The following is a 15,623-nucleotide window of genomic DNA, read 5'->3' as shown; positions in this document are numbered from 1 at the left end:
TCTGCTCTTTTTGTGGTGTGATAAGCAGGTCAAACATAAAAAGTCAACCCTAGTCACCCATAGACAGGCTAGAAATGTTTTAACAATGTATTTCCTTGCATTCTATTGAGCCTCCCAGTTGCACACAACAAGCTTCCATTCCCCCGGTCACAACGGGAGTACAACGGAAGTTATGGCTGAACAGATTTAAACCTGTTACTTTATTTGGCCTTTAATAGCCACTTACTATCTCACTGAGGTGTGTTTTTATGAAGTTGAACATATGCTCTTTATGACAGTATGTTAAAAGTAGATGGAAATCAAACGTTTTTTTTGACCAAGTTACACTTCTCGAAAGGCACCGAATTGGTGGAACGACCCTACTATTATTGTTGCTGTTACGGTTGTTGTGTGGTGCATTGTTACTGTGCTGCTCTAACCTATCTTGATAGAGGCCCATTCTCCTCCCCATGTTTCTCTGCTGTGCCGTCTGCTGTCTGAATGCATGGGCTTGCATGCATTAAACATGAAGGGGTGACTCTGGCTGACCTCACAGAGAAGAAGAAAGGAAGCAGGTTTGGGTGGTTCAGCCAGTCCTCCGACACTCATGGTAAATCCCCTGGTTTTCCCTTCCACATTGAAAAAGTCTGTGTGTGCGTGTGTGCGTGAGCAAGCTTGTGTGTGGGTGGGTGATTGCGCGTGCTTGCGTGAGCTTGTGTATTTGTGTATGTATTTGTTTGTTTGGGTATGTCTGTGTGTACACCTCTGTGTGTCTGCAGCCTAATGTCGGCAGCCTAATGTCTGCAGCCTAATGTTGGCAGCATAATGTGTGTAGCCTAATCACCCTACTTGTGCTTTGCTATTGTGATTGACCATTCTGTTTGAGCATCACTATCCTTTCAGTCTTGCTTTTCCTTTTGTGTTCTTTCTGTGTTTGATAAAGCCTCTCCCTGCAGGCCAACTCCTGCTGTTTCTGACTCAATGAGCCCAGACTCTCTCATCCCCTGTGAGTGGAGTCACATGAGGAGCACCAGGCAGCATAATAGGGATACATACTGCTCTGGTTGATACCAGGCACTCAACTTCTCTCCCTCTCTCTCTCTCTCTCTCTCCATGTGCAGCCCGGTTAAATCAGCTAGGCTAGGGGCTCAGTGTGAATAGAAAAACGGGGCTAAACCAAGATCACTACATCCAGCAGTCAGCAGTATTGAGAAAGAGAGAGAGAGCTGTCGAAGGACTCAAGAGTCAAAGAGAACGCTTTCACACAAACCTCGTAACCTCGCACAAACAGGCTGTGGTCTCACATAAAAGTTGTAGCTTTGTTTCTTTTCACACAGTCATAGCAGCAGTCTTCTCATATTACAGAATTTTTCCCAAAGTATTTAGAGAATATTTTAAGAGTCTAATATTTTAGAGTAGTACAGTACCTTCGGAAAGTATTCAGACCGCTTGACTTTTTCCACATTTTGTGATGTTACAGCCTTATTCTAAAATGGATTAAATAAACAAAATTCCTGAGAAATCTACACACAATACCCCATAATGATAAGGTGAAAACAGGATTTAGAAAATTCCCCAAGAACACAGTGCCTCCATCATTCTTAAATGGAAGAAGTTTGGAACCACCAAGACTCTTCCTAGAGCTGGCTGCCCGGCCAAACTGAGCAATCAGGGGAGAAGGGCCTTGGTCAGGGAGGTGACCAAGAACCTGATAGTCACTCTCTTCTATGGAGATGGGAGAACCTTTAAGAAGGACAACCATCTCTGCAGCACTCCACCAATCAGGCATTTATGGTAGAGTGGCCATTTTTCAGCGACAGGGACTGGGAGACTCGTCAGGATCGAGGCAAGATGAACAGAGCAAAGTACAGAGAGATCCTTGATGAAAACCTGTGAAGGTTCACCATCCAACATGACATAGACCCTAAGCGCACACAGCCAAGACAACGTAGGAGTGGCTTCGGGACAAGTCTCTGAATATCCTTGAGTGGCCCAGCCAGAGCCCTGACTTGAACCTGATCTAACAGCTCAGGAAAGTCCTGAAAATAGCTGTGTAGCAACGCTCCCCATCCAACCTGAGGGACCATGAGAGGATCTGCAGAGAAGAATGGAAGAAACTCCCCAAATACAAGTTTATAGTGTCATACCCACAAATACCTGATGCTGTAATCGCTGCCATAGGTGCTTCAACAAAGTACTGAGTCAAGGGTCTGAATACTTGTTTTTTATAAATTAGCAAAAATCCCAAAAACTGTTTTTGGTTTGTTATTATGGGGTATTATGTGTAGATTGATGAGGAGAAAGAAGAATTTTAGAATACGGCTGTAAAGTAAAACAATGTGGAAAAGGTCAGTGCCGAAAGGTGTTAGTGTTTTAAGTCAAATATTTTTGTATCTAGTGTTTTGTGTCTAATATTTTAAAGTAATACCTTCTTTTTTTGCCTAATATGGCTGCTTAAAGGAGCATCCTCTTTCTTCATCCTGTACTCCTCCACTGCATCAGAGAGCCCTCAGACATAGCAGCTGTCCTCTAACTCCCCTCTGTTCCTACATCTCTAACTCATTATGTTAAGTCATAGTGATGATTACAATGACCATACTAGTAACGCTTATGATGGCAGTTAGTTTATTCATTCATAGTAAGTTAATAAGGTACTAGAAGCCAGTAGTTATTATGATGAAGAGATATCCTATCACATTGTCATACTTTCCAGGGGATATAAAATAAACACAAACCCTATAGTGGTTTCTTTCTTTCTTGTTTTTCTATCTGCCCACTTTACAGACTTTCTTCTGTCTATTCTGTTGCACATGGATTTGGTTTTGGGAGGTATCGTCCTTTGGAACCGAATTTGTGTTTTTGTTGTTGTTGAGAAAAGGGATTTCTTAGAAATTCCTGCAGTGATGCTGACCGTTCTTTCTTTCTTTGATGAATGAGGTTTATTTTCTCTGGGATGTGTTTGACTCAGCTGTGGTACCGTGGGTCTGAATGTGTACTGTACGGTTGAGGTGTGTGTGTGACATGTACGGTGTGTTGTACATGGGGTTCTGTATGTGTGTATGATGAGTACTCTGTTTGCCACTGCAGCGAGTATGCCAGCCAGTGAGACGGAGTCGGTGAACACAGAGAACGTGGCCGAGGATGAGGTGAAGACACCGTGCTGTGGACCTTTTTGGTGAGAACTCCCCCAGACTAGAACCACATCTGCAGTTCCGTACCATAGAACACAACCTGCGATATCATAGAAACTACCACATTCTTTACAGAAACACAACCCCTGAGTGAACTATTGTGTGCTTTATCTATCTTTATCTATCCTCTATCTATCCTGTCTGGACAACTGCTGGTGTAAAACAAGCTTTAATAAATACATTTGTTTGGTTGACCACTCATGTTGCCATAGGATATGTGGCTTTGTACAACAATTATGAATATCCTGCAGTCAGCAAGCTAAACTGACATCTATTATAAACGTTTTGATTTTTCCAGTCAAAAAATTTCAAAGTCAAAGTTCAGGTCAGTGAAATCACCTTACCTCACATGTGTCCTTGCTTGACGCATGCAGCAGCAGTCTGTACAGTAAAAGTTTTATTTTTCTGCATGAAGTAGTGACGTCTGTTATTTCTGTAGCTAAATGCTTGCTTTAGGTTTCTCTACTGTATGTGCTGTTCTGTTCTCTGGAGTCAGCTTTAATGAGTCTGCAGGTAATAAATCAACTCCAACTCCCCTTTAAACATGTCAGCATATAATCTGGGGCATCGGGAGGAACTGGAGGTGCTGGAGCCTTGTGCAGTGTTTTTATACTTTTTGATTTATACTGCATGCTATGCTGCTCTCTCCCTGTCCCAAAGTTCTTTCAAAGTTCATTGACTTCTCTTTCCCAAGTTTTCTTCTAATATTCTTTGAACACAGTGCCTGCCTAAACCACCGCTTTATATACTTCCTAACTCCCCTCTAACCATCGATCCTCCCCTCTTCAATGAAAACCTCCCCTACTGGTCTCCTTTTTACTTCCTGTCTCACAGTCGGCGCTGGCGTCGCTGGAACAGGTTCTGCCGCAGGAAGTGCCGGTTGGCAGTTAAATCGGTGCCTTTCTATTGGCTGGTGATCATCCTGGTGTTTCTCAACACACTCACCATCTCCTCAGAGCACTACATGCAGCCTGACTGGCTCACTCAAGTACAGGGTTAGTACACTACAATCAGCCTGACTGGCTCACTCCAGTACAGGGTTAGTACACTTCAATCAGCCTGACTGGCTCACTCCAGTACAGGGTTAGTACACTACAATCAGAGTGACTGGCTCACTCAAGTACAGGGTTAGTACACTACAATCAGCCTGACTGGCTCACTCCAGTACAGGGTTATTATACTACAATCAGCCTGACTGGCTCACTCCAGTACAGGGTTAGTACACTACAATCAGCCTGACTGGCTCACTCCAGTACAGGGTTATTATACTACAATCAGCCTGACTGGCTCACTCCAGTACAGGGTTAGTACACTACAATCAGCCTGACTGGCTCACTCCAGTACAGGGTTATTATACTACAATCAGCCTGACTGGCTCACTCCAGTACAGGGTTAGTACACTACAATCAGCCTGACTGGCTCACTCTAGTACAGGGTTAGTACACTACAATCAGCCTGACTGGCTCACTTCAGTACACGGTTAGTACACTACAATCAGCCTGACTGGCTCACTCCAGTACAGGGTTAGTACACTACAATCAGCCTGACTGGCTCACTCCAGTACAGGGAGTGGGTCTACTACACCACATACTGGCTACCATTGTCTTAGATCATATGCCATAGGGCCAGGAGTTTTTCCTGACCATGTGACTTGACCAGCAAAACTTCAGGCCCATACAGTATTTATACTCTATAACTAAGGCCCAGAGTAGTCTTATTTGCAAGACTCATGGCGCTCCATGGCAGCTGTGAAAAGAGACTCGACCAGAATTACTTCCAAGTCAGGTCAGGTGGTAAGGAAAAACTCCTATCAATGATATTTTTAATGTGACTTGCTTCAGCAGTCACACTTTAAATCTTGTACTTATTTCTGACATTTTATTAAAGTTATTATTTGTATCACTACTCCTTTTACACTGTTTAAGCTAGAAACACCATTCAAACTTTAAAACATGCAGACTGGTGTGGAATAGTATTGATACTGTTTATACCTTTTAAACTATTAACCTTTTTGTAATCCAAAAAATCCAAATCCACTTTAATGTAAACAATGTGACTTTGACACAAATCAGCTACTTTGACCACTTTCCCAACAACTTAGACAAAAACGTGGTGCGTATGAAATCTTAAGCCCGGTTCAGATACAACAGCCGACATAAGGAGAGATGAGACTAGACAAAATTAGCTTGTTTTGGAATTGTCTGTTGTAGGACAGCTGACTAAAAACATTCAGATCAAAAACATGAGATGGATGTTTGAGAACGATTCCACTATAATGTGACTATTTTTACAATGATGTGGTGAAGCTTTGAAACAAAGTTGGCACTTGTTGTAGCAAACGAGTATCATTAAATACATGCACCAGAAACACGGCACACTTTGTAACTTGACAGAGAAATATCAGCAAGCTAGCGATTACTGCAGCAAAAGAGCTAGCTAGCTGTCTGCTTGGCTTGCTAGCTGCTTGTCTAAACACAGACAAAATGTCAGCGCACTGTTCTCTGATTGGCTAAATGGATCCGTCTCATCGCAAGTCTTTAGCTAAGATTTGACATGTTCAATTTGGGAAAATCAAGCAACCGACATGAGACGTTCTAAAAATAGTGTTCAAAGCAAATGTTATAAAACTGAGTAAAACCATGTTGTCTGTTGTATCTGAATCAGGCTTTAGTCTACTTCTCTGCTGTTCAAATCTGAAATCAGAACTGAAATATCTTCTACCAATTTATTTTTATTTGTATTTATTTGCACCAAAGTAAACAAGTGATAGACAACAATACTGATATAAAATAAAGAAAACGGTGTGCAGGTGTTGTTGAAAGCCCAAGGGCTAATATGAAAACCACAAAAATGATATACAATACATAAGTACAAAAATAACAGATAAAACCTACTAATAATAATTGTTTAAATGAATTGATCAGTAATCACCTGAAAAAAAACTATTCAGCTGTTTTAGTAACCAAGTCAACAATATTTTCTCTCAACTTTAACCTTTTTTAACCACCTTCCCAACATCTTAGACAAAAAAGAGCGTATGAATTCTTGTTCTCATTCTATTTTGTTCAAATCTGAAATCAGATCAGAAAAACTTCTACAAATCAACTACTTTCATTAAGCTAACTTCCCACTGTTGGATAAACTGCCATGGAACTTTCAAAAATGTCTAATTATAAACCAGGTAGTTTGGGTCCTGGATGCTGATTGGCTGTGTGTATATCAGACAATATATCACGAGTATGATGCAAAACTACTTGTTTACTGTTATATTCATGTTGGAAACTGGTTTAAAATAGCAATAAGACAACTGGGGTTTGTCGTATATGGCCAATATGCCACTGCTAAGGGCTATATCCAGGCACTCCACTTTGCATTGTGTGTAAGAACAGCCCTTAGGCGTGGTATACTGGCCAATATATCACACCTCGTCAGGCCTTATTGCTTAATTATAGAACTTGGGGAGCACATTCGAAGAATTAGACAACTAGTAAACAATGTGACTTTTGACACAAATCAGCTATTTTTTACCACTTTCCCAACTGTTGGAAAGGGTATGAAGGTCTACTTCTCTGCTAATAAAATGTTAAATCAGAACAGAAATATATTCTACCTATCAAACGATACAGCAGTTTTAGTAACCTCAGAGGTTTAGGCCACTTTCCAAACAACTTACATAAAAACTTACTGTGTATGACATCTTGTTGTGTTTATCTGCTATTCAAATTTGAAATAAGAACAGAAATATCTTCTACCAATCAAACGATACAACTGTTATAGAAACCACATCATCTACTTTCATCAAGCTAACTTCCCACTGTTGAATTAACTGCCATGTAATGGAGCATTCTTACATTTCTAATTATATCACTGGGGGAGCACATTCTATGAATGAGAACCACTAATTCATGTGACTTGCTTCCACTAGAAATTCCACTTGCTTCTGACTTATAGTTAGTGTGCCTTGCTTCACAATACCACTCTATGTAATAACCTACTACTACTATAAGGCCTACTACTACCACACTCACTACTACTACTACTACTACTACCACACTCACTACTACTATTGCTACTACTGCTACTACTACTACTAATAATAATAATATTACTACTACTTCACAGAGTTGTGGCTGACCGATGACATTATCAACATACAGTTGGCTGGTTATATGCTGTATAGGCAGGATTAAAGAGGGGGGCCTGGTAAAACAAGGGGCGGTGGACTATGTATTTTTGTAAATAATAGCTGGTGCACGATATCTAACGAAGTCTTGATGTTTTGCTCGCCTGAGGTAGAGTATCTCATGATAAACTGTAAACCACACTATCTACATAGAGAGTTTTCACCTGTATTTTTCATAGCTGTCTACATATTACCACAGACTGAGGCTGGCAATAAGACCGCACTCAATGAGCTGCATTCCAACATAAGCAAACTGGAAAACGCTCACCCAGAGGTTGCGCTCCTAGTGGCCGAGGACTTTAATGCAGGGAAACTTAAATCGGTCTTACCAAATTTCTATCAGCATGTTAAATGTGCAACCAGAGGGAAAAAAACTATTGACCACCTTTACTCCACACACAGAGACACATACAAAGCTCTCCCTCGCCCTACATTTGGCAAATCTGACCATAATTATATCCTCCTGATTCCTGCTTACAAGCAAAAATTAAAGCAGGAAGCACCAGTGACTCGATCACTAAAAAAGTGGTGAGATGATGCAGATGCTAAGCTACAGGACTGTTTTGCCAGTAAAGACTGGAATACGTTCCGGGATTCCTCCGATGGCATTGAGGAGTACACCACACACCACATCAGTCATTGGCTTCATCAATAAGTGCATCGATGACGTCATCCCCACAGTGACAGTACGTACATACCCCAACTAGAAGCTATGGATTACCGGCAACATCTGCACTGAGCTAAAGGCTAGAGCTGCCGCTTTCAAGGAGCGGGACTCTAACCTGGAAGCTTATAAGAAATCCCGCTATGCCGTCAGACAAACCATCAAACAGGCAAAGCATCAATACAGGACTAAGATCGAATCGTACTACACTGGCTCTGACGCTCGTCGGCTGTGGCAGTGCTTGCAAACCATTACAGTCTACAAAGGGAAGCACAGCCGAGAGCTGCCCAGTGACACGAGCCTACCAGACAAGCTAAACTACTTCTATGCTCGCTTTGAGGCAAATAACACTGAAACATGCATGAGAGCACCAGCTGTTCCGGACGACTGTGTGATCACGCTCTCCGCGATGTGAGTAAGACCTTTAAACAGGTCAACATTCACAAGGCCGCAGGGCCAGATGGATTACAAGGACGTGTACTCCGAGCATGCGTTGACCAACTGGCAAGTGTCAACACTGACATTTTCAACCTTTCCCTGTCCGAGTTTGTAATATCAACATGTTTTAAGAAGACCACCATAGTCCCAGTGCCCAAGAACACTAAGGTAACCTGCCTAAATGACTACCAACCCGTAGCACTCACATCTGTAGCCATGAAGTGCTTTGAAAGGCTGGTTATGGCTCACATCAACACCATTATCCCAGAAACCCTAGACCCAATCCAATTTGCATACCGCCCTAACAGATCCACATATGATGCAATCTATATTGCACTCCACACTTCCCTTTCCCACCTGGACATAAGGAACACCTACGTGAGAATGCTATTCATTGACTACAGCTCAGCGTTCAACACCATAGTGCCCTCAGAGCTCATCAATAAGCTAAGGACCCTGGGACTTAACACCTCCCTCTGCAACTGCATCCTGGACTTCCTGACGGGCCCGCCCCCCAGGTGGTAAGTTTAGGTAACAACACATCCGCCACACTGATCCTCAACACAGGGGCCCCTCAGGGGTGCAACCTCAATCTCCTCCTGTACTCCCTGTTTACTCATGATTGCACGGCCAGGCACAACAGCAACACCATCATTAAGTTTGCAGATGATACAACAGTGGTAGGCCTGATCACCGACAACGACGAGAGGTCAGAGACTTGGCCGTCTGGTGCCAGGACAACAACCTCTCCCTCAAGGTGATCAAAACAAAGGAGATGATTGTGGTCCACAGGAAAAAGAAGACAGAGCACGCCCCCATTCTCATCAACAGGGCTGCAGTGGAGCAAGTTGAGAGATTCAAGTTCCTTGGTGTCCACATCACCAACAAACTAGCATGGTCCAAGCACACCAATACAGTCGTGAAGAGGGCACGACAAAACCTATTCCCCCTCAGGAGACTGAAAAGATTTGGCATGGGTCCTCAGATCCTCAAAATGTTCTACAGCTGCACCATCGAGAGCATCATTCCCTGGTATGGCAACTTTTCGGCCTCTGACAGCAAGGCACTACAGAGTGTAGTGCGTACGACCCAGTACCTCACTGGGGCCAAGCTTCCTGCCATCCAGGACCTATATAACAGGTGGTGTCAGAGGAAGGCCCTAAAAATTGTCAAAGACTCCAGCCACCCTAGTCATAGACTGTTCTGTCTGCTACTGAACGGCAAGCGGTACCCGGAGCGCCAAGTCTAGGTCCAAGAGGCCTAGACTTCTAAACAGCTTCTATCCCCAAACCATAAGACTCCTGAACATCTAATCAAAATTGCTACCCAGACTATTTGCACCCCCCCCCCTTACACCGCTCCTCTCTGTTGTTATCATTTATGTGTAGTCACTTTAATAACTGTACCTACATGTACATATTACCTCAATAACCTCGACTAACAGTGCCCACGCACGTTCACTCTGTACCAGTACCCCCCTGTATATAGTCTCGCAATTGCTATTTTACTGCTGCTCTTTAATTACTTGTTACTTTTATTTCTTATTGATATTTTAATTTTAATTTTATTTAAACAGCGTTGTTGGTTAGGGGCTCATAAGTAAGCATTTCACTGTAAGGTCTACACCTGTATTCGGCGCGTGTGACTAATGCAGTTTGATTTGATTATTATTACTACAAGTACTACTACTACTACCAATAATAATAATAGTACTACTATTACTGCTACTACTACTACTAATAATAATAATAATAGTACTACTATTACTGCTACTAATAATAATAATAATAATAGTACTACTATTACTGCTACTACTAATAATAATAATAATAATTATAATAATAGTACTACTATTACTGCTGCTACTACTACTACTACTAATAATAATAGCACTACTATTACTGCTACTACTACTAATAATAATAATAATAGTACTACTATTACTGCTACTACTACTAATAATAATAATAATAGTACTACTATTACTGCTACTACTACTAATAATAATAATAGTACTACTATTACTGCTACTACTACTACTAATAATAATAATAGTACTACTATTACTGCTACTACTACTACTAATAATAGTACTACTATTACTGCTGCTACTACTACTACTAATAATAATAATAATAATAGTACTACTATTACTGCTACTACTAAAAATAATAATAATAATAATAATTGTACTACTATTACTGCTACTACTACTACTACTAATAATAATAATAATTGTACTACTATTACTGCTACTACTACTACTAATAATAATAATTTTATTACTATTACTGCTACTACTACTACTACTACTAATAATAATAATAATTGTACTACTATTACTGCTACTACTACTACTACTAATAATAATAATAATGATAATAATAATAATATACTATTACTGCTACTGCTACTACTACTGCTACTACAGTCAATAGGTCCACCACTACTGCAGTCACTACTTCTACTTAATTTGTCAACGCTAGCAATTTAAACTTCAACATTTCTTTGAATACAATAAAAATATTTTTTGCCAGCTGAAGCAATTCACAATTTATCTTCATGGAAAATTACCTTTCTACTTTATTCTGTGTTATTGTGTTATATTGACTGACACCACCCTCTGTCCTTTGTGATTCCAGACGTGGCAAACAAGGTTCTACTGGGATGTTTTACGTGTGAGATGATGACCAAGATGTACAGTCTGGGCCTGCAGGCCTACTTCGTGTCCCTGTTCAACCGCTTTGACTGCTTTGTAGTGTGTGGAGGCATCACAGAGACCATCCTGGTGGAGCTGGCCATCATGTCTCCTCTGGGCATCTCTGTGTTCCGCTGTGTCCGCCTTCTCAGGATCTTCAAGGTCACACGGTGAGACCACCGCCATGTGGAGTAGGGTGAAGTCGCCCCTAGACACTGTTCTCTCTGTGTGTGTGTGTGTGTGTGTGTGTCTATATGTGTGTGTCCATGCATACTGTATGCATGAGAGTGTGTGTGTGATTTGGCCATCTCTCTCTGTTCTCCAGTCACTGGCAGTCTCTCAGTAACTTGGTGGCATCGCTGCTCAACTCCATGAAGTCCATCGCCTCCCTGCTGCTCCTGCTCTTCCTCTTCATCATCATCTTCTCCCTGCTGGGCATGCAGGTGTTCGGAGGCAAGTTCAACTTCGACGAGACACAGACCAAGAGGAGCACCTTCGATAACTTCCCCCAGGCACTGCTCACTGTGTTTCAGGTGGGTGAACAGTACAGTGTGTGGGTGTTCTCTCTCTCACTCTCACACACACACACACACACACACACACACACACACACACACACACACACACACACACACACACACACACACACACACACACACACACACACACACACACACACACACACACACACACTTATATCTAGAACCTCATGGTCTACCGGTATTTAGTGAATGTAGTATATAAAGAGAGCCTCCTGGTGATGACATAGGGGCTAGCCCAGGGATGTAGTGGTAAAATATAGCTGGGTCAACACTGATCGCCACTGGCGGGGAATAAAGTCATGCTCCCTATATTTTAAATGCATTTTTCCACAATAGGTGGGTTTGTGTTTGTTTATGCCTCAGACAAGTCCTCTGTTTTTGCTGTTGTGTGTTACATAACTAGAGTAAAATGTCCCATGGTCTACAGTATATACATACTGTAAAGTACAGTATGTTATGTTGTACTACCAGCGTATGCTCTATGTGTATCCATAAAATGACATATGAATTATAGGACCTCTATGTGTGTAGCATCCAATATATTTGGGTGTCTTGTTGCCAGATCCTGACGGGTGAAGACTGGAACGCTGTGATGTATGATGGCATCATGGCGTACGGTGGCCCTTCCTCATCAGGGATGATCGTCTCCTTCTACTTCATCATCCTCTTCATCTGCGGAAACTGTATCCTTTCTTTACCCCACTCATCCTATCAACAGCCCAGATCACAATCTGTGCTTATCTAGGTTCCAGAGGAGGCTGGTGGGAGGACATATAGGAGCTGATTGTAATGGCTGGAATGGTATGAATGGGATGGTATCAAACATATACAACATGCCCAACAACTTCCTCTGATCCGGACACTCCAGGGCTGGGAGGTTTGTATTAGCCCAAACACAATAACCATCTTATCTTTGGCCGTTTCCTCCCATCCAGCATTGAACATTTCTGACTTCGACACAAGCACTGTATGCTTTTCTCTCTGTTCCTATTCTGAATGTTCTGTATCAGTGTCTTCCTTTTGTCCTTGACTGAACACTTTGCTCAGACATCCTGCTGAACGTCTTTTTGGCTATCGCTGTGGACAACCTGGGAGACGCGGAGTCTCTCAATGCTCCACGAGAGAAAAAGGAAGAGAAAAAGGAAGACTTGGTAAAACTCCATGCCAGACATATTGTGGTTCAGGTTTATTCAGCGGCATTGTATACTTGTGAAACATACATAATATGTGATGCTATAAAATAGTTTAAAATACACTTTAAAAACTAAATTATGACACTTATTATACACAATTAGAACTCTTAATCACATTTGCTTCTATGGATACAGGTACCAGTGGAGGAAGAAGAGGAGAATGCTGCAGGTACATGGAGAGAACAGGCCTGTGTGTGTGTGTGTGTGTGTGTGTGTGTGTGTGTGTGTGTGTGTGTGTGTGTGTGTGTGTGTGTGTGTGTGTGTGTGTGTGTGTGTGTGTGTGTGTGTGTGTGTGTGTGTGTGTGTGTGTGTGTGTGTGTGTGTGATCCGACTCACTGTGTGTGTGCCTGTATTTGCAGCAGAGGAGGAGGAGGAGCCGGAGGTTCCAGCAGGGCCACGCCCACCCATCTCTGAACTGGTCAAGAAGGAGAAGATCACCCCCATCCCTGATGGCAGCGCCTTCTTTATCTTCAGCAAGACCAACCCGTAGGACACACACACACACACACACACACAGCAAGTGGCTGTTCTTGAGCCTGTTCTCAGAGCTCTGTCTATTGTCTGTTGTTTTCCTCAGGATCCGGGTGGGATGTCATAAACTCATCAATCACCACATCTTCACCAACCTCATCCTGGTCTTCATCATGCTCAGCTCTGTCTCCCTCGCTGCAGAGGACCCCATACGCAACTTCTCTGCACGCAACATTGTAAGTACAGGAACCTTATGTCTAGGTTAGAGGAACACACCGTATACAGCAATTGATTTTCAACAGATAGGCTTCGTAGTAGTACATAGTATGTACAGTAAAGACAGATTCTGTAAGGTTAATTATTGTTAATTATTTACCTTGATTTAGTTTGTTGCGATTGATGTACACTAACAGAGTACTGCGGTAAAGATAACTCTTTCCTGAACTTTTCCCCATGATGCTCTGAGAAGGCAGGTTCATTGACTTGAGTTGCTTTATTTCAACTCATCATACTAACTTAACCTCAAGCTGCGGGAATTTAAAGATGATGTAATTGTGGTAGTGGGATAATGGCATCATGCAGGTGCACTCAATGAAACTATATTATGAATAGATAGTGTATTATAAAATATATTGTATTCTACTGTACATGGATTTGATACATTTATATGACTACTGTTGATGTTCTGTTTATGCATATTAAGTCATTTCCTATGCCCTTTCCTGCACACATGGATTATCCCACTCTAACTAGTTGTTCTAATGTCTTTGATGAATATACATGCTGCATAACCTGTATAATCGTTGTTAAACATATACGTTGCTTTTTGCAGATACTTGGTTACTTTGACTATGCTTTCACGGCTATCTTTACTGTTGAGATCCTATTGAAGGTAAATGGCCTGTGTCCGCCTCTTTGTGCTGTCTACTAACTGCCCCCCACAGTAACACTCCCAACGTCTGGTTGCCTTCCAGGTCCTAGGCTATGCAGATTATGTCTTCACTAGTATGTTTACATTTGAGATCATGTTGAAGGTAACCCCCGTTAATGACGACAGAGAGCCTTGTTGCATTCTCTCCTTGTGTGTCACCTGCTGCCACCACAGTACTACCTGCCTTGTTTTGTTTTCAGTTTCTATTCTTTGTCTTTTGACTCCATGGCACCTCTTTTAACTTTTAGATTGTCATCATCAGCTAACTCCCAACTACTACTACACACACACTGACTAACAAAAGAGTTGTTCAATTTCCACTAATCAACAAACTAATAATCCTAGATTGGTGTCATCATGATTGTCACGTTTGAGTTGAAAAGGTTTTGGAATTTCGACCGACGACACAATTTTGTGTAACTTTCAAAAAATTATGCAACTCTTTGTGCAAGGAAACAGCTATCAATGCACTATTTAAGACATGTAGCTTTGACTGAAGTTGAACCAGAAGTCATTGGCAGAGTTTTGGAGGGTTTAAAAACAAACATCTAAGGCCATCTCCAGTCAAAGCCAACTCCATCTCATACTGACTGAGTGCTATTCAGATACTAAAGCCATAAAAGAGGGGGCAAACCAACCATGTTCATGTGGAGCATGGACTTTCCCCTGACTGACTGAGTGCATAGAAATGTAGTGTTTCCTCCAGAACCGTTAAGAGGGTAGACCTAACCTGCACAGTCCTGTCCAGGGTCGTATTCATTAGGGCAAACTGTAGCAAAATGTTTCGCAACAGAAAGCGAAAACTAGAGTTTCTTATTGGACCAGTTCAGGTAGTCCTCCCTTTTTCGGTCCGTTTTTTTCAGTTTGGTGCCTAATGAACACGTCCCGGCTCAGCTTGGTCCTGCTGCGTAAGCAGCACCCTGCGTTCTCTGTTACCATTCTCAGTTAGCTCTTTACTCTCTCCCTCACTGTATGTTCTACTGGTCTCTACATTTACATGCACTCAGGACGATGAACTTTACTATTATGATTTGAACAAGACTTCCTTCTGCTGGGTTGTTTACTTCTCTGCCTGCTGAAGTCTGACATGTTTTAGTGGGAGCTGCTTTATTATCCCTTTATATTGGAGCTATTAAAGAACATGAAGGAATGTGCTTTAAGGGAAACGGCCATACATGAATGTGTCAGTAAGGGGATTTGGTTTTCCAATCGCTGGAGCGTTCGATCCTATAGTTCATCTCAGTAAGTAGAGATAATATCTGTTCTCGCAGAGTGGCAATAAACTGCATGTTTTACTGCTGCGAGTGACACTGTTATTAGCGGATTGGGAAAT

At 41.9% G+C, this 15,623-nt stretch overlaps 1 protein-coding gene across 1 annotated transcript in view; it reads left to right on the top strand.

Annotated features, from left to right (window-relative positions):
* LOC112255325 (voltage-dependent L-type calcium channel subunit alpha-1D) overlaps positions 1-15,623 on the top strand; it is a 134,635-nt gene that overhangs the window by 67,632 nt on the left and 51,380 nt on the right. The window contains exons 10-20 of the mRNA XM_042324674.1: positions 3,067-3,154; positions 3,469-3,495; positions 4,005-4,165; positions 11,098-11,323; positions 11,479-11,686; positions 12,258-12,378; positions 12,743-12,846; positions 13,024-13,057; positions 13,248-13,374; positions 13,466-13,595; positions 14,334-14,393. Of these exons, the coding sequence (XP_042180608.1) occupies positions 3,067-3,154; positions 3,469-3,495; positions 4,005-4,165; positions 11,098-11,323; positions 11,479-11,686; positions 12,258-12,378; positions 12,743-12,846; positions 13,024-13,057; positions 13,248-13,374; positions 13,466-13,595; positions 14,334-14,393 (1,286 nt within the window). The remainder of the gene's footprint in view (positions 1-3,066; positions 3,155-3,468; positions 3,496-4,004; positions 4,166-11,097; positions 11,324-11,478; positions 11,687-12,257; positions 12,379-12,742; positions 12,847-13,023; positions 13,058-13,247; positions 13,375-13,465; positions 13,596-14,333; positions 14,394-15,623) is intronic.

The sequence above is a fragment of the Oncorhynchus tshawytscha genome, linkage group LG07, assembly GCF_018296145.1.
Source record: "Oncorhynchus tshawytscha isolate Ot180627B linkage group LG07, Otsh_v2.0, whole genome shotgun sequence".
NCBI lineage: Eukaryota > Metazoa > Chordata > Actinopteri > Salmoniformes > Salmonidae > Oncorhynchus > Oncorhynchus tshawytscha.
This window is presented reverse-complemented; position numbering and strand designations above follow the sequence as displayed.